Here is a 19897-nt window from a genome sequence, read left to right on the forward strand (position 1 = left end):
GCATTCAACCTATAGAGTGCAAACTCTGGCTTTGCTTCTTGCCCACAAAGTGCAGACCTTGGCAACTTCTTTTAGCCTATGGAGTACACACTCTGGCTTTATTCTTTATCTATAAGATACAAATATTTTGCATTCTTTCCCCATTGAGTTCAGACTTTGTCTACCTTGATTTTGCCTAAAAGGTACAGAACTTGGCATCTTGCCTATACAGTTCAGACTTTATATTCACTCATCCAACCCATTGAGTTCCGACTTTGGCTACCTCTTTTAATGCCTTATAGTTCAGACTTTGGAATCATACTCTTTTGCCTTTATGGAGTTCAGATTCTGGCATTCAGATCAGTTTCTTTGCCTTATATAGTTTAGACTATGGCATGCTTATACATCTTGCCCATGGAGTTCAGACTCTGGCAATCTTTGACATTGTTTTGAAGTTCAGAATTTGGCATCATTTTCGTTTTCTCTAATTGAGTTCAGACTCTGAGGATCTGTTCCTTACCTTTGTATTAGTTTAGACTTTTGCGTCATATTCCTTTTCCCTAATTGAGTTCAGACTCTGTGAATCTATTCCTTACCTTTGTATTAGTCCAAACTTTGGCATTCATCTATCTTGCCATGTGGAGTTCATACTCTGGCTATATTTCATTCTGTCTTGTGGGTACATACCCTGGCAATATCCTTTCCTACCCTAGGGAGCCTCAGACTCGGGTAGCATCTTTGGTTCAGACCATGCCTTCATTGATACCCTGTGGTTGATTACCATCATTGGTTAATGCCACATCCTTGCTTTGTTAAGCAATTTGCCTTGTCTCGAGGCAATCCTATCATCTATCCTCTTTTGTTTCAACCGTAATAAGTTGAACTACGATTGCTCTAATTTTCTCATTGCACGATAAGAATACGTAAGCACGAGGGTTCAAATCCTCTGCGAGCATACTTATTTATTTTTCCTCCATCCATCTCCGTGATGCATTCATATTCTACCTTCATTCACTTCATGTGATATACCTATTCTTTGAGCCAAATACACTATCTCTTTGAGCTCCATCTTGTGAACCAAGAGTTGTTTGGCTCGTACCCAAACACTTAATTCCCTTTGTTTTCGGTCATACCATATAGTGGCGAATGTTCAGACTATCCACATATTGGTCAACGTCGGTTTTACTCTTAGATTCATATTTTATCCCTTTTTGGAGTTCAAACAACATTATCCTTTGGTTTAGATCATACCTTTATCACAATTCTTTTCATCTCACACCATTAGTTTTATGAACTACGAAGCTCTAAATTCCTCATTGCACTATGAGGATACATAGGCATAAGGGCCCCAATCCTCACCGAACACTTTATCTATTCTCTTCTTTTTCCCTTACTCTTTCGCGAGTATTGTTTAGATATCACACCCATTCGAGCAAGAACAGTTAAAACGGTTCCCATGGAGTACCATGGATGTAAGGGGTGTTAATATTTCCCCTTGCATAACCGACTTCCTTACCCAACATATCTCTTTCCCCTGAGTTTTATTGATGTTTTCCCTTTCTTTCGAGAATAAATAAAGTTCGATGACGACTCTGTTCTATGTTCGAGCGTGCGATGCGTTTAAGTATATTTCCGCTAGCTTTAACAGTGTTGACTGGAAATTTCTAAGGAATATGTTGGAAGTTATGAGATTTGGACTGAAGTGGCTTAAATGGATGTATGAAGGTGTATTCAGGTGAAGAGGGGGTTGAGACAAGGATACCAATTGTCTCCATATTTATTCTCAATTATCACAACCAGGGAATAAAAAAAATTCCCTAGGTTTTTTTCTTACAAATGAGGCCCAAACGTAGAGAATATATATATATATATATATATAATATATATATATATATATATATTCTCTATTTTTTGAAATTTTACGAGCCAAAAAAAGGGGTTTGCCGTGTGAGTGAAGAAAAAAAGGTTATGACTCTGATCGGAAAACATCTCCGTCGACTTCAAATGGCCGTGGAGGCTTCTCGTAAGTTTATAACATCCCAACTTCACCAAAGAGTAATCAATTGCATTCAGAAATTAACAGTTCAACTTCTCACAGTCATGATTCTGTGGACGACGACAAGGATAATATACCATTGAGTACTATTAGGAACAAGTTCAACAATGCTAACAAACTGATTAATAATGGTGAAGACTATAATGATGATGACAATGTTCCTTTAAAATCTTATAAACTTCAACTGAGCTCTAGTAATGGCGAGAAAAAGTGGATCACTTTGGTTGACAATGGTATCATCTTCCCACCTCCTTATAAACCCCATGGAGTCAACATTCTCTATAAGGGGATGCCAATAACTTTGACCCCACAACAAGAGGAGGCAAGGTTTTCATGGTTTTGGGTGACTGTTTGATCTAGCTTTTTTGTTTTATATTTGATGAAAGTTTCTAAATGTATCTGCTCTTACGTTCCTCACTTTACAAGCTTATTTTGTCCGATTCAATTAGGTTAGGCTTTGTCCAAATCCTAAATAGTATCAGAGCCTAATATAGATCCCGAGTGGAACTTGTTAACGGGCTACTGAGTCACGCTCCATAGGTTCAATCATATGTTTGAGATAGGTGCTTGAAGATCCCACATTGGATATAATATTGCTTGAAAATGAGTTCATAAGTGATAGATATTTTGGTTTTGTGTGGTTGAGTTAGGCCCCATCTAAATTCTAAAACTTTTATTTTTTCTATGTTGTTAATTTTTGAGAAATATAGGTGAGTGAAGTATTTATATGTGAGAGTTGTCATATTAAAAAGTTGAGTTTCTGGCAATATTATGAACTTGGAATGTACTTGCAGGTTGCCACATTGTTTGCAGTCATGCGGGATATATAATACATGCAAAAACAACTATTCAAGAATAATTTTTGGAATGATTATATGATTCAGAATTTAAAAGATTGTGACTTTACATCGATTTATGATTGGTGCAAGATTGAAAAGGATAAAAAGAAACAAATGAGTTTGGAGGTAAGTTGCTTCACATTGATTTCATTTGAAAATGATAGAATAGAAATTAATGTCTCAAAGCATCATTTGTTGATTTTTTTGTTTCTGAGATTAAACTTTCCATTTACTTGGAGTAGTTATGTAGTCTCCAAATCATGGTTGTCAAACTTACTTAAATTTGTTGTTTTTTACCAGTTTTTTTTGTAAGGAAGTTGAGTGCGTTTTAATACGGCCCTATACATCCTTATGCATGCAAAATGATGTCGTTGGGTTTTTTCTTAGTTAGCTTGAGATATGATCCTTAATGTCTTTTATTTATTTATTATGCTCAAATCTTGACCCTCTTTTGTCTTATTTTTAATCCGGAGAAGAAAGCCCTAAGGGAGGAGAAAAGGAAACAAGAAGAGAAATACATGTGGGCTATTGTTGATGGTGTTAAACAGAAGGTTTAATCTGTTGGAAATAGACCCTTTTGTGTTTAGGAAAAGTGTGTGGGAATATTAGAGGCTTGAACAAAAACTTGGTAGGTAGGAGAATTATTTATGGAAGAGAGAACTTTGTATTTTTGCTTGATTCAAAAGTGTTGGATTACATCTCTATTTATAGTACTCTAAGGAGAACTCTAGACACACTAATTCTAGAGAGTTCTCAACTCTAGATATTCAAAGAGTATTCTAGAAAATATTACAATCTTAAGAAATATCTAGATACTCTAAATACTACAAGACTTTTCTAAAAATATTATCCAATATAAACTAAGCCCAAATAACTAAGTCCAAAATCAAATAATAAAATTAGGCCCAAATCAAGTTTAATATTTCAACATCCCCCCTTAAACTTGATTTGTGACTCCAAGCATATTCCTTAGCTTCACGAAAGTTTCCAACTTGAGTGGCTTAGTGAAAATGTCAGCAGATTGATCTTGAGATAATACATACTTCAACTTCACCTTGTACACCCATCTTATTCCGATTACTTTATGTCCTCGTGGAAGTGTAGTAAGTTCCCATGTATCATTCTTCGTGATTGACTTGACTTCTTCTTCCATGGTGTCTCTCCACTTTACGTTTTCAACTGCTTCTTGATAGCTTAGAGGCTCTCAATTACCCAAAAGGAAAAAAAGGTTAATGTCATTTATGTTTTCGGTTACCTCATAAAGCTCTTCAATACTCCTTAGTCGTGGTGTCCTCTCACTTGAGCTTGTTTCATCCAACCTTGGTGTTGGTGAGACCGGTGGTGTAATATTTTCTTCTATCATTGGTTGTTCCATTTTGTCTTCTTCTTCAAAGTAAGGAAGAAAATCGTACTTGTCTTCTTGAAGACTCCAATCCCAACAATCTTCTTCTTCAAACTCCACGTCACGACTTATGACGATCTTTCCACTATTTGAATTATAGAGCTTGTACTCTTTGGAGCTCGAGTTATAACCGACGAATACATACTTCTCACTTTTATCATCGAGCTTTGTTCTCCTTTCATCAGGAACGTGAGTATAGGTAATGCTTCCAAACACTTTGAGGTGAGAGATCCCAGGCTTCCTTCCACTCCATGCTTCTTATGGTGTCTTCTCATGCACGCTTCTTGTTGGGGAACGATTTGTCAAATAAACCGCACATGCCACTGCTTCAGCCCAAAACTCTCTCGGCATCTTCTTGCTCTTAAGCATGCTTCGCACCATGTTAAGTATGGTCCGATTCTTTCTCTCTGCTACTCCATTTTGTTGTGGTGATCTTGGCATTGTTAGTGGGCGGCGGACTCCATGGTCTTCACAATATTTTTGGAACTCATTTGAAATGAACTCTCCTCCTCGGTCAGATCTCATGGCCTTAATGGAAAGACCACTTTCTTTCTCCACAAGGGCTTTGAACTTCTTAAAGTTTTCAAACACTTCTGACTTCTCCTTCAAGAAATAAACCCATGTTTTTCTAGAATAATCATCAATAAAGAGGAGAAAGTATTTACTCTTACCAAAAGAGTTTGGATTGATTGGTCCACAAACATCAGTGTGTATGAACTCTAGCGATTTTGTCGCTCTTGACGTTGATTCCTTTGGAAAGCTTTTCCGGAATTGCTTCCCAACTAGACATCCTTCACATAGTTGGTCTGGGTGGTTTATACTAGGCAAGCCTTTCACCATTTCCTTCTTTGACAAACATTTTAGACTATCGAAGTTGAGATGTCTGAATCGTAGATGCTATAGCCACGAAGAGTCGGTATAGCAAGTCTTGAGACACTTTGCAACATCATTTTGAATGTTCAAGAGGAACATTCTATTAAGAAAAGACTATGTTCTTTCAAGTGGATGTCATAGCCTTTCTCTAATAATTGTCCCAAGCTCAAAATATTATTCTTCATGTTAGGAACATAATAGACATTGGATATGAATTGATGACTCCCATTCTTTAAGCGTATAAGAATTTTACCTTTGCCTTTGACCGTTATCTTTGAGTCATCTCCAAATGAGACATTGCCAGTTGTCGCTTCATTGATCTCTACGAACATGCTTCGATCGCCACACATGTGATTGCTTGCGCCGGTATCGAGGTACCATTTGTTTCTTTTCTCTTCAACTTGGTTTTGGCACGCGAGCAACAAAGTTTCTTCTTCTCTACCTTTTTCTTCTACAAAGTTAGTTTTCTCCACAACTTTCTTCGAGAATCTACACTCAGATGCATAGTGACCGATCTTGTTTCAGTTGAAGCACTTGATTTGTGATTTGTCACACCTCGACCATGAATTTCCTCTTCCACGACCTCTTGTTGCTTGTGGATTCCAACTTCTTTCTCCATTGTTAGAGTAGTTGTTGTAACTGCCTCTTCCTTCTCCTCCATGTCCTCGTCCACGCCCACGATCTTGGCCACGACCTCGTCCTCTTTGGCTCTTGTAATTTGCATAATTTGCTTCCTTTATGTTGAGTTGTAGTAGTTGCTCCATAGCCTCTTTTTGTTTAATTTTTCTCTTTTGTTTTTCTTCGTATGCTTGTAAGGAACCCATGAGTTGCTCAATAGTCATGGTCTTTAAATCCTTGTTTTCTTCAATGTTGGTAACAATGAAGTCAAAACTTGGATTTAAAGTGCGAAGTATTTTCTCCATGACTTTTACCTCATCAACATCTTCACCATTTCTTTTAAGTTGATTGGCTACGGCCAATACTTGAGAAAAATAATCAGAAATTGACTCGGACTCTTCCATAAATAAACGTTCAAAATCACCTCTAAGAGTTTGAAGACTAATCTTTTTCACCTGTTCCACTCCTTTGTTGCAAGTTTGAAGTTTGTCCCATGTTTCTTCGGTCGTCGTTGCGTTGGAGATCTTCTCAAATGTATCTTCATCCACCGATTGATAAATGAGGAAGAGAGCTTTTTTGTCTCTCTTTCTTGACTCCCCCAATGTCTCCTTTACACCTTGGCTTAGCGAGGCTTCATCTTGCTCATTGAAGCCTTTCTCAACGATATCCCACACATCTTGAGCTCCTAGAAGCGCCTTCATCTTGATACTCCAATTGTCATAGTTGTTCTTTGTGAGCATCGGCATTTGAAAAGGGAAACCTCCATTCGCCATTTTTAGGACCTTGAAGCTCTGATACCACTTTGTTGGAAATAGACCCTTTTGTGTTTAGGAAAAGTGTGTGGGAATATTAGAGGCTTGAATAAAAACTTGGTAGGTAGGAGAATTATTTATGGAAGAGAGAACTTTGTATTTTTGCTTGATTCAAAAGTGTTGGATTACATCTCTATTTATAGTACTCTAAGGAGAACTCTAGACACACTAATTCTAGAGAGTTCTCAACTCTAGATATTCAAAGAGTATTCTAGAAAATATTACGATCTTAAGAAATATCTAGATATTCTAAATACTACAAGACTTTTCTAGAAACATTATCCAATATAAACTAAGCCCAAATAACTAATTCCAAAATCAAATAATAAAATTAGGCCCAAATCAAATTTAATATTTCATCATAATCTTCTTTCCCTCTTTCTCTTCCAACCAAACTCTCTCCCCCGTTTCTCTTGAAAAGCGGTTGTTTGTTTTTGCCTTAGAATATATCCAGCTTTGTGAATTTACTTTACTCTATCTTGATTAGCATGTTCCATGAGTTAAGAGTCAGTATATATTTAAGTTCGGATGTTCAATTGCCCTTTGTTGATGTTGTTATTTGATGTTGATTGATGCGCGAAGTAGTAAATCAAGACAAGAGGAGCTGCAATTATCATACTCCCGAATAACATGATAGTTTTCTTTTCCATTCAACTTTTGTTGTAAACATGCCATTTCTTGTTCAGTAAATAAATCAGTCAACAATGTTCTTAATTACTGGCATTTTGAGTCTTAGAATTTGTGTAGGACCTAACTCAATCCTACAGAATTGGTTTGAAGGTGAGGGATGCCTCCCACTTCAGGCATTTTCAGTCAACAATGTTCTTAATTACTGGCATTTTGGATCTTAGAATTTGTGACTTCAGAGAGAATGGTTTCATACATCTATCCATCTTAGTATATTAGTTCTGCATTTTCACATGATATTTTGTATGATATTTAAAACAACATGTTTAATTATGGAATACTTTGATATCTATGTGCAGAGTTATATACTATAGGGAACATCAGAGCAAAGATATTACTAAGCAGCAAATAGCTGTTGCTAATTATTTTATTGACAAACTAGCTTTAAGGCCTGGCAATGAGATGGTACAAATGTAATTGCTTCTTTCTTCGCTACAAATCAACCCCTCCACAGATAACATATAGATGTGCTTATTTCATTTAACTAGACGGTCAATACAAAAGGACTTCGAACCTTATGTTTTTTACCATTTTCCCAGGTAATGGATCCAAACAGATCATGTTTCAATGAAGTTAAAGTGGAGGAGAAAATAACTTGGTAGCTTAGTTTTCTGCTATGTTTTGTAAATTTCAGTTTTTCTGGAATCAATTGGACTTTCACCCCACTAGGAGCATCAATGATGGCGTAGTAGACCGTTTCATATTCTTCACCAACATTGGTCACAGTTCTACTCACATTCACCATTTCTTTTCCAATGAAGTTGGAGATTGCTATGGAAGGATAGTTGATGTTGGAAATATGATCCGGAGTCGAATTCTTAGGGCAACTAAAACTATCAGGTATGGTTTTTGCGATAACTTTAACTGTGGCTGTATCATATCCCATGTAACACAGATAGTTTAAGTAGTCCATGGTGCTGGTTTCATAAACTAGCCCGGGATCGAATGATTCATTTATTGTAATTTCTCCAGCTCCATAGTCATAAGGAGTGGAAACCGAGCCTAAGTCTGCTGTAATGGGAGTCTCCATATTGTTAATTTGAGTTGCTGCATTTAAAAATATACGACGAGTTGATAAGTTACTTTTCATATCGAGAATTACATTTCATATCTAAAAGAAAAGTCATCTACCAGAGGTCATGATGGCCGATCTGATTGCAGAGGCACTCCAAGTGGGATTACTAGATTTAATGCTTGCTGCAAGGCCTGAAACATGCGGACATGACATGGAAGTCCCGGACGCTAAGTTATACAGCGGAGGTTTTTTCCCTTTTGGAGCAGCTGTTTTGTCATTTCCGATCCATGCGGCAAGAATGTTAGCACCTGGTGCTGCAATATCAGGCTGAAAAGAAGAAAAAAGGTTGGTTATGTTTAAGAATAATGATAGTTATTTATATTTTTTTATATTATTACCTTGAGAATATTCTTAGAAAGCTCTGAAGGCCCTCTACTTGAAAACTTTGCCACGATAGGCGCAGGCTTGTAATCTAGCACTGAAATTGTTGGTAGAATTGTTGCCACTGGATTGCTTCAAATTAATTATATGCAAAAACATCTTTGCTTTCAGTCTTAAGTAAATTAACAAGTGAATTATCCTTAAATAACAAGTTTAAAAATACTTACCTTGTTGAATTAACATACTCGAGAATTGGGGCAGCATTTTTTGGTGTTACCACTGTTGTTGCTGGAAAATCAGTATATGGGTCATTTGCAACCACTCCTTCACTGTCAGTAATATGAACAAGACCTAATCCCCCCACCTCTTTTACTGCATCAATTTTGTCCTGGGTTGAAAGATGATCCGTGGTACCATCACAGAGGACAATCTTTCCCTTCGCTTTATCTATATCTAATGAATCAAAGTGACACTGTCTGCATTTCACAATTAATACTAATATTAAATTTTGTATCAACAAATTCAAATTATCATTGTCAGGTAAATGTTGCATATGAACCTTGCTTCTGCTAAGTCTGCGGTAGCTGTCTTGGCAGCCTCCCCGGTTATCAATGGATACTTGGCGGATTTTGAAAGAGGAGAGACATTTATAGCTCGACCCTGAAGAATAACAATTTATGGGTCATGTTTCGTAATTAGTCAAAAGATACATTTTTAGACATAAGAACTAAATTGTACCTTAATAACTTTGTTATTACCCAAGACAACATTTGACAGAAAATCACGATCGATGGTGGTGGCTCCAACAGTAAATATCCAAGGCATATCGTTAACAACGGTAGTCTTTCCGGGTCCATCATTTCCACCAGAGCAAACAACCATAATGCCGCGCTCCACTGCATGGAACGCACCGATTGCAAGCGCGTCGTCTGTCAAGGCAGGCCGGGAAGCCGAACCCGGACCGAGTGAAAGAGAAAGTACATGAACTCCATCATGAATAGCATCATCAAACGCCGCAAGTATGGCAGAGTCAGGACAACCGTTATAACATACTTTGTAAATGGCCAACCTCGATTCAGGAGATCCACCTTTTGCTGTCCCTTTCGCAAGACCGTAGTAGGATGCACCACTCACGGTTCTCCCGGCCGCCGTCGAAGCAGTGTGGGTCCCATGTCCACGTGTATCTCTGACAGTGTTGGCCGCACCAGCATCCTCATCAATGTTAGGATAATACCTGGCTCCTATTATCTTCCTAAAAATGAAAAGAAACCAATATTCAAGCTAGTTATTATTCTCATCTCATACACCATTATTCACCAACACACCTGTTACAGTTGGATGAGTTGAAATCAGTTGATGTCATGCAAATTCCTTTCCAACGAGATGGAATCGGACCGATTCTCTCGTCTGAAAAACTTGCTGCTTCTGGCCATATTCCTGAATAATTCATAGTTTAATTAATCAACAAATTATTCAAATAATGAGACAAATACTAATGTAGTTCAATAACCGATAATAAGCTACTACCAGTGTCTAACATGCCAATTACGATATCTGACGAGGAGGAAGAATTAGAAAGCTTGTTGTCAACTTCAATGTGAGGTAGTGATTTTAGAAAATCCCAAGAACGTGTTGTGTGAAGCTTCATAATGTGATCTGGAAACACAGACACGACTCCAGGTTGTTGAGCAATCGAGTTCGCTTCATTTTTCGACATACGAGCAGCGAAGCCGGAGAATCCATGTTTGTAGTTGTGTATTAGAGCTTTCTTATTCCTGAGTAATTCACATCATGTACTGTTAGTGATCACATTTCACAATACTAGTAGCTAATTGATCATTATATATATGAACTTACACTTACTTTTTTAATATAGTGTTTAAAAGATGAGCATGATCTTTGCCAAGGGTACCATTAGTTGAACTGGCAGCTCCCATATAAACAATATAAACTTGATCATCATTCTTGGATTGACTTGATGATGATCTTGAGTCTCCAAGAAAAACGAAAACAGAGTAAAATATTACTATCAACAAAACTGGATTTCCTCTCATGTTTTAAGTATTCTCGTCAATTAATTATACCTTGCTTTGATCATGTTCAATTGATATGTATATATAGAGAGAGTAGTAATCGGTGTATACAAATTTTACACATGAGTTCAACTAGATTTTATTACCTAGGTTGTTGTAAATGTTAAATTTAATATAGAGTAAAGATCTATAAAAATGGATTTTTTTTTTATGTAGTTGCTGAAAAATTGAGACAATTTATTTCTAGTTTTATTTAATTATTGTTTGGTTGCTGAAAAATATTAAAGAAAAGGTAATGTTAACTTTTGTCTTTGGGATATAACTTAAGAGATAAATATAGAATTTGTATGTTGAATTTATTAGAAACTTATAATTAATAATTTTATTTATTTTTTCAATACAAATTTTTTATTTGTGGGTTTTTTAATATGTACCATTGGGGCACAAGTTATTATTACCCTTAAAGAAAATAAGTTAAATGAAGAGAAAAAAATGGAGAATGGTATGGGTGTAAGTGGATAAAAAAAATCGATTAAATCGATAATTCAAATTAAATCAAATAAAAAAATTGATTTTTCTGCTTCGATTCAAAAACCAAAGCAAATCGATGAAAACCAACGTGATATGGGTTGGTTTAGTTTTTTATTTTAGCTTCTTCCGGTCTTTATATAAAATAGTTTTGATGTGTATTTGAGAGGTGAATCATGTTAATTAACGGCGGTCATGTTTAAAGTCAAAACAAAGATCCGTATGGATCCAAGCCTCCACTAAGTCAACCCTTAGTTATTGCTGCGTTTTATTTGTTACTAATTGGATTAAGTATGTATGAAAAATGTGAAGAAAATATATATATATATATATATATATATATATATATATATATATATATATATATATATATATATATATATATATCAAAAAATACAAAGGAGCAAAGTAAACCAAACAAAATCAAACTGAATCAAATCGATTAGTTTGATTCAGTTCTATTTAAAAAAAAATACTAAAACAGTGGAGATATTATCCATTTGAATATCTTCTTGACAAAACTCGGCCCAAACCGAACTGCCTAACACCCCTAATTGTTTATTAGTTGCATATAAGATCAAGAAAAGTAAAAGTTAAACTAAAATATATTCAATAAGAAATAGAAAAAAAATATATATACATTGGATTCTAACCTAATCACTAAGAACAATCCTCTAGTGATTTACAATTTAAGAAAAGAAAATAAGCATTCATTTTCTTACACTCTTGTTTCCAACAATCCTTGATAACAAGTACAACAATCACACAATCTTATATCCAAAAATCCTGCAAAAATAAGATGTTGATATAATAATGAATTTGAGTAGTAATGAGTTTGATAAACTAATAATGAATTTGATAAACTAAATCATGTAAGTAGGACTTCTTCTCTTTCAAATATGAAAGTTCAATATCATAAACTCTCTAAGTGCTCAATGATACTTTTAGAATGGTATGAAAGTTTTTCAAAAAGCATATAAGTCTGGAACACGTGAAATGAAAATAATGCAAAGAGTTTTTATAAAATATAATTGAAAGAGGTAACCGTAAAAAATAAAATTTGAATCATATATATAGAGTGAAAACAACTCTTGATAAAACATGACAATGGTTGGAAAATATTTTTGAAATATAATGAGAATATAATTAGTATATGTCATGAAAAGGAGTGACTAGAGCAGTGAACACGACTCAGTAGTTTTCAAAACTTGTTTAGGTGCAATTGATTGCATAAACGACAATTTAAACTAAATCAAAAGATCATAAGAAATTTCGTAGAAGAATAGAAGGAACAAAAGATAAAAAAAGAGATGAAAACTAATCAAAAGAACTTGAAATACTAAAAAGGATAACTATAGTCATCAGTTCGGTTTACTGGTTTATTGGTTCCTAAAAACTAAACCACACCAAATCACGTTGGTTTATTGATGTTGCAGACATGCAGGCGGAGGCGCATATCAAGTGTTGTAGTGTGGTGCATGCCCTCACAAAATTCTTTTAATAGTTTTTTTCATTTTAGTATTTTACCACCATCTTCATCACACTTGATTATTTTATCAATCATATTCATACAAAATACTTTATATCTTCATGAATCTTCATGGACAACAACAACCATTAACATTCAATAAAACCCACCCCTCGTCTCTTAAAATCAATCACAAACAACCAAAAATCATATATAAACATTAACTCATATGAATAAAAAAATAGAGATTTTGGGTAACAGAATCAAGAGATAAGTAAAATGTAGAAGTTTAGGAATTCTATCAGAGAAACAAACTCATTCTATTAAAAATCCCCAAAACAAATAAATAAATAAAGGAAACATAGGGAAAGAAGAAAAAAGAACTTGTTAGTGTTGTTGTCGTCTCCGATAATACACCACCACCATCATCTATGGTCATAAAATCACCGAATACAACTTTTCTCTTCATCGACGAGTAACTTTGTCGCTGCAAACATCATCGCACGCCGCAGATCTATTAGTTGCTTCCTATTTTCGTTCACTCTCTTCAAACATCTACCATGGCCACACGAACTCCGCGAACAACCTCATCACAAATGCGTCTTCACCACATGCTACTCTTCATCCAATCTCTTCCTATTCCACCTCTATCACAACTTGTTTCCATAGCATCTTCTTTTCTTATGTTTTTTCTTTTTCTCTCTCACAACTTTTATTTTCTATTTTTTCCAATGAATGAATAAAGGGAGACACCTCCCTCTTAAATGTAGCATTTAAGTTTTACTTGTTTATTTTATTTAATGTTCTATTTTTAGAATTTTTTATAAAAATAACTCAAATATTCAAGGAAATTCCCAAAATACCCCTGGTTTCAACAAAATTCCCAAACTACCCCACTTTTAGGAGGATGTGTCAATTCAATTGGCGACTCCTCTTAAAAATTGAATGGAGGTGCCAATTGGATTGGCCAGGGCATGTGCCCTAGCCAATCCAATTGGCGCCCCTGTGTATTACTTGAGAGGAGGCGCCAATTGGATTAGCGCCTCAGTGTAAAATGCAATTTGTTTGTTATAAATAGATGTGTTGTGTGAGTCATTGTTTCACATCTCATTTAATTATTTGGCAATCATGTTTGGTGTTCGTCGTCGATACGGAAATTTGATTTATGCGAGAGACAAACCTCAGATGCTGATGCTCTTCTGGAACATCACTACATTCGAACAACTGAAGAGGGAGTTGGTTCGTTGGTTAGATGGGAAAATACCATAAGGGAAAAAAATTAGAAGTATTGAGAGACTCGAAAATATCTTTGGTTGGGTGCGAATGAAGACTGATAAGAATGTTAGGGAAATGATGTTCGGTCGAGATAACATCAATTTGATAGTTGTAATCAGTTAGAAATATTTATGTTTTCAGTTAGCTTATTTTGTATTGATGTTTGTTGTGAACCTCGTTGTAACAAAAACTTTATGATATATAATGATTGAAGATTACAGAAATACAATGTTACAAAAAGTTTATGATCCAGATGATGCTCCTCGATTGGGACAGTTATTCTTGTTGTGTCCTGGTTGAGTATCGTCCCTAGCACCCGTCAACAACAACCCTTTCACTTTCCCGTATGCACAAAAGTAAGTTGTTTAAATTGCTATATATTTACTTACTTCTTTAAATATTATTATCTCTAACTAATATTTTTACCTTTTTGGTGTAGATGGTGTGCACGTGGTATGAGTTATAATAGATGTCCTAGACACTGTATTACTCAGTATCACAATCTGTTGGATCACCTTCGACCGACAGACGTAAGGATAATAACCTCATTATTTCGTTATAATTTGTTAACTTATTCTACCTATATTATAATCCTATTTTCTTTCACATTTCAGTTCATTTGACGCCCATACCTTAATTTGGATCATGACCATGAGGTCAACGCTGAAGACGCGGCCGTATGGACTGCATGCACACCGATAATACGATTCACAACTGTGGAGATGCACAACAATGATCGTGTGAAGTTGCAGTTCAGTATACCCCAAAATATCCCAGATCCCCCAGCAAGCCTACGAGAATGACATTTGCGCAAAGTTAACGATCAATGGAACTTCAATCTATGGAAAAGCTTCGCAATATCGAAGTGTCGCAAATGGAAGCACCTCCATGACCATGTCTTAACTGACGCAGTCATGCCAAATGAAGAAAAACCAAGTCGTACTTATATGGCTTGGTACAGATCGGTTGGTTTTCAGTTCATCGCCGATGATATGTACCTGTACGACCCACACCAACAAACTTACACACCTGACACCTCAACATCAAACCCCCAACAAAATTGTCAGACCGGATACACACAACCCCCTGTCCATCAAACGTTCCGTTCAACCAACACACAAACATACAACCAAAACATGCCATACACCCAACCCGAATACCAAGAGCATACTCCATAGCACCACCAACAAATTGACCATCAACCTGAGACCCAACATCGCTTCACACCCACCATATCACCCTACCAAAGCCGCCATAGCCAGAACATCCAACGATCATTCAACACCAACCGTCCTTCTTCCTACCATAGCCAAAAAGCCCAAAACTTACAAAACCAAAACCTCCAACAACCCTATCTATACCAAACACCCCAACAACCTTTCCAACCTTTCCTCGACGCATCATTCACACCCATGTCTCCCTTCAACCGTCCCGGTCGCCAACCAATGAGTCAACCACAACCCAACTACTTTAGCATGGGTCATGAACTTAGCTACGACGGTACACCCTCGATGCATACTGAAGACTATGCCGACTTGTCTGACTACCTCAACAAGTCATCTCCTGTAGTTGGTAGTGACGCTCCTGACCCCTCAGATGCTCAAACACCAATAGTGAATCATCAACATGGGTTAGGGCCACGTGTTAGGGTAGTTAGGGGATGTGGGACCGGAGGTCGGTTAGGTGATCCCGGTCATCACCATTAGGCTTTTTTGTGTAAACGGAAAATTTTATTAATATCAATTGGTATGATGTAGACCATTTAGCCAAAAAAATTGCATTTTACACTGAGGTGTCAATCCAATTGGCGCCTCCTCTCAAGTAATACACATTGGCGCCAATTGGATTGGATAGGCCATGTGCCCTAGCCAATCCAATTGACGCCTCCATTCAAATTTTAAGAGGAGTCGCCAATTGAATTGGCGTCTCCTCCTAAAAGTGGGGTAGTTTGGGAATTTTTTTGAAACCAGGGATATTTTGGGAAATTTTCTGAAAAATTTGGTTATTTTTGTAAAAAATTCCTATTTTTATATCCATTTAATATGTTTTGGCTAAGGACTGCCTCTAACAAATACACATTTTTTTTCCTCAAAAATATCAATGAGGGGTAATCCCAAACAATATAATTTCATAATTTTTTTTCTATACTGCGAGAGGTTTAACCCCAAACAACGTATTAATTTAGTAAGGGATTTAACCCCGGGTATTTATTCTCTGGCAAAATAAGATTTTTCTTGTAGTGTAACATGACAAAATTTTATTTAAAATAAATTAATTAAAATAAGCATTTTGCTAACTATCTTTAAAAAATGCAAGAATATTTGTATTTAATCATATATCTTGAAAAAATAATTTCTATAATTAAATATATATATATAATATATGTATTAAAAAAATATCTTTAAGTAGGATGTTTTTTTTTTCATATTTTATTAATATATTATTTTATTATTAAAAAAATATCCTTAAAGACTAACTAAACCTCTAATCTTTAATTTATGAATTGGATAATATAATTTTTTAATAAATATTTAATTATAATTTTGACATTTTTATTTTTAAAAAAAATAAAAGTTTTAATTTCTCTAAAATTTAAATTCTAGTTCTTTAATATTTTTTTTTTCCAAGCTTGATCCCCCATTCCCTTTTAGGATAGATTTTATTCATGTGACAATGTGTAGATGGACAATTTTAATAACCATGTATATTTGAAACAATCTTATCTACATTTTTAAAATAAAACAATTTAATAAAATTAAATTGATTTTGTTTTTTTAATTTGTAGCAAGAAAAGCAAATATTTTTTCACTTGTATAAGGAGTATGACATAGCAAAATGAATCCTAAAAAAAGACAAAAAAAATCTCAAGAAAATTGTAACTAAAAATAATTAAATGGAGGGGATTATTTTTATTTTAAAAAAATAAGAACACCAAAGTCTCAATTATTTTAAAATAGTTGAGGAAGTGTAGAATTATTATTTTTATAAATAAAAATAATATTAATAATTATTTTACAACAATAATATATTTAAATTAAAGTATAAAATAAGCTCCTGCAACTTTAATTAGGCCATATCTCATAAATTTTATCATGTCATCCTCCACCTTAACCTGACACCCCACACACCCTGTATGTTTTACTATATTAGCCTTGGATAATATTACAATTCATTTTACAAAAAGCATTGGAATATAACAAATTTTTGAAAAGCTTCGCAGATTATCATATTTTCAATGTTTCTACGCATTTTTTGAATTTAATGGCCAATGTAAGTAACAATTTCAATACAAAACCAAGCATTTTCACCACATTTTTTTTAAAAAAAACTGGTAAAAACCATTGTATGCATTTTTATCGGATTTTTTGAAATATCTCGTAAAAATATATACATTTTACTGCACTTTATGAAAAAGCTAGTAAAAATACATATATTTTTCTGGATTTTATGAAAAAACACCGATAAAAATGCATACCTAATAGTGGTTGTTTAAAAAAATGCAGAAATATGTAAGAATTTATATTGGTTTTCTATAAAAAACCGATAATATGCTGTTTTTTTTTTGAATTTTTTGAAAAATCTGCTAGGTTAAATATTTTTGAATTTTTTCAATGAGGACTAAAGGATTAGATGACACGATTGCTTCTCTACAGCGTGATATAGCTGAAGTTTTTGCAGCTACGACTCGAGTGAGACGAGGTGACATAGATGTTTACCGTGAAAATTGGTAAACAACCATTGATCTTTCAAATTATTAGATTTGGTTACTTACAGGATTAATCAGATTGATCCTAGGACATGTGCTAACCGTTTTTAAAGGTGAATTCTAATGAACATAAATACTTCGACAATGTTCATACTAGCAATGGTTCGTTAAAAGATTTAATGAAAATATCAAGTGAAAGAGGGCAAAAAGAATGCTGTAAATCGAAAATAAATGGCAGTAAAGATAAACTTATGGATAAAAGTGCAATTCTGGAAATAAAGAACTGATTAAATTACTTCAAGTAAAAACAATGGTGTAACATCAAACGCACATTTCTCAATTTACTTTTTCTCTGCACACGAATACTTGGGTAAAATTGACAGATTTTGTACACACTTGAGCGCACCGATCCTAACACTAAGACCTCTTATTTATACTAATCGAAGTAACCGCTTCTAACGGTCTTTCCACCAAATCGAGACAAGTGGCGTTTTGCGTGCATGTAACTACCCATTATGCTCCACGTGTATTTTCAACAGTTACATAAGAACAAAAGTTCCCTCCTTTATTTGAATTTGAATCCCTCGTCGAACCACAACTGGTGACGTCTCTGTCGAAAAACACCTTAAACTACTAAAATATTTCTAAGTCCACACAACATCCTTACCCTTGTACCAGGGCATCTTCGACTAGAACTTCAAACGCACAGTTTATCGAAACATCTTCATAGAAAACTGTATTCTCTTAATTTATATGGGCGTCGAAATTGGGAGCTAACAAATTGCCCACAAAAAATGTCATTGTCGATATTTCGAAGAAAAAGGCATTTTTTGACACTATGGTTCGACGCCTTGAACAATTATTGCATGTTACCAATGCCCCAATGTTACGAAAACCTTTAAGTTTCTTCCAGCTGGCTTGTGACGTCAGCGCCATCATTACCTTTTTTCTAACATATCTTTTCAACCCATACCCAAATCTTTTTAATCATCATGTTTTATAGACTCTAGGAGATCATATGATTAAGCATTAATTACCACCGTTCCACTATGTAATCCTGGAAAGACACATGTCCCACTCACTTGTCAACCATTAATGTTGATTTGAACTGTTTCTCTTCTAAAAACTTATAAAAAGCGCACTTCTTACTCATTTCTCTTTTTACACTTCCTGAAAAACCTTTAAGAACTTAATCCTTTCATATTCCTCCAAAACAAACTCAAAACAAACCCAGGTTTTCTTCAAACTCTCAACAACAATGGCTATTTCCAACAAAGCTTCCAAAGAGACCACCAAAGCTGCTAAGGTTTCTATCAAATCCACGAAGGCTCCATAAAAGATCTCAGATCTTTCCCCCTTCGCCACGCTCCCTGGTTTAGTAATGAGAGGCAACCAACAACACATTCCTGAACCCAAAACCAAAGAACAACGGAAAATCTATGAGTCTCAGGCACTTATTCCTGTTACTGTTTCTAGAAAAACTAACGCTTTACTTGGACCTTTGCCTAATTTAAACACTGAACCTAGAAAACTTAGGGATTTCTTCCCCACTTACCACAAATGCAAACCCATAGGACAGTCCAAAAAACTTAAGGCTAGCACCACTGAGGAACCTCAATCATCAACAAATGAACCTATAGACCTTAGGTTCATGAATAATGGTTTTAGAATTTTCCGTGCAACTCCTTCATTTAAAGATCCAACTGATTATATAAACTGGCTAAAAAAAATAGAGAAAGCCAATGCCCAAACCTGGAAAAATATGGGAATATATGACTTAATCATGTTGTTGAAGGTAGGATTAGAGTATAGTTCGTCTTTATTGGTATTTTCTTTGTACTTCTAGGACATTACCCATTATACCTTCCACCTTCCTTGTGGAATGGTTACACCCACACTTTTCGACATAGCCGTTATCATAGGGCTAAAACCCACTTGACACACATACGACCCAGACATAGACTCTGAGGACTCCATTACCTTCTCCACTTCTAGGGTTGCTTATTCGACCCATATAGCCCATTATCATGACAAGTACATTGAGACCGTCTCTGACGTGGAACATACTCCCTTCTTAGCGTTATGGTTATCCCACTGTGTTTTCTGCTCAAAATCACTACAGGTGGCCAAGAAATACCTTACTCTGGCAAACCAAATGCTGGTCACGACGTTTGTTTGAGCGAAATGATCTTTTCCAGCCTCTATGAATCCTTAAGTGATGGTGT

The 19897-nt window shown here is 35.2% G+C and overlaps 1 protein-coding gene across 1 annotated transcript; it reads right to left on the bottom strand.

Moving 5' to 3' along the window:
* Positions 1 to 7598: 7598 nt before the first annotated feature.
* Positions 7599 to 10726, bottom strand: LOC127085146 (CO(2)-response secreted protease). The gene is made up of 9 exons (XM_051025719.1): positions 10526 to 10726; positions 10190 to 10437; positions 9988 to 10099; positions 9401 to 9914; positions 9222 to 9322; positions 8890 to 9138; positions 8680 to 8794; positions 8398 to 8608; positions 7599 to 8313 (listed from the first exon to the last, which is right to left on the bottom strand). The coding sequence occupies exons 1-9, from the start codon at positions 10714 to 10716 to the stop codon at positions 7751 to 7753; spliced, it is 2304 nt and encodes a 767-aa protein (XP_050881676.1). The 5' UTR covers positions 10717 to 10726; the 3' UTR covers positions 7599 to 7750.
* Positions 10727 to 19897: the final 9171 nt, after the last annotated feature.

Source organism: Lathyrus oleraceus, chromosome 5 (assembly GCF_024323335.1).
Source record: "Lathyrus oleraceus cultivar Zhongwan6 chromosome 5, CAAS_Psat_ZW6_1.0, whole genome shotgun sequence".
Lineage (NCBI taxonomy): Eukaryota > Viridiplantae > Streptophyta > Magnoliopsida > Fabales > Fabaceae > Lathyrus > Lathyrus oleraceus.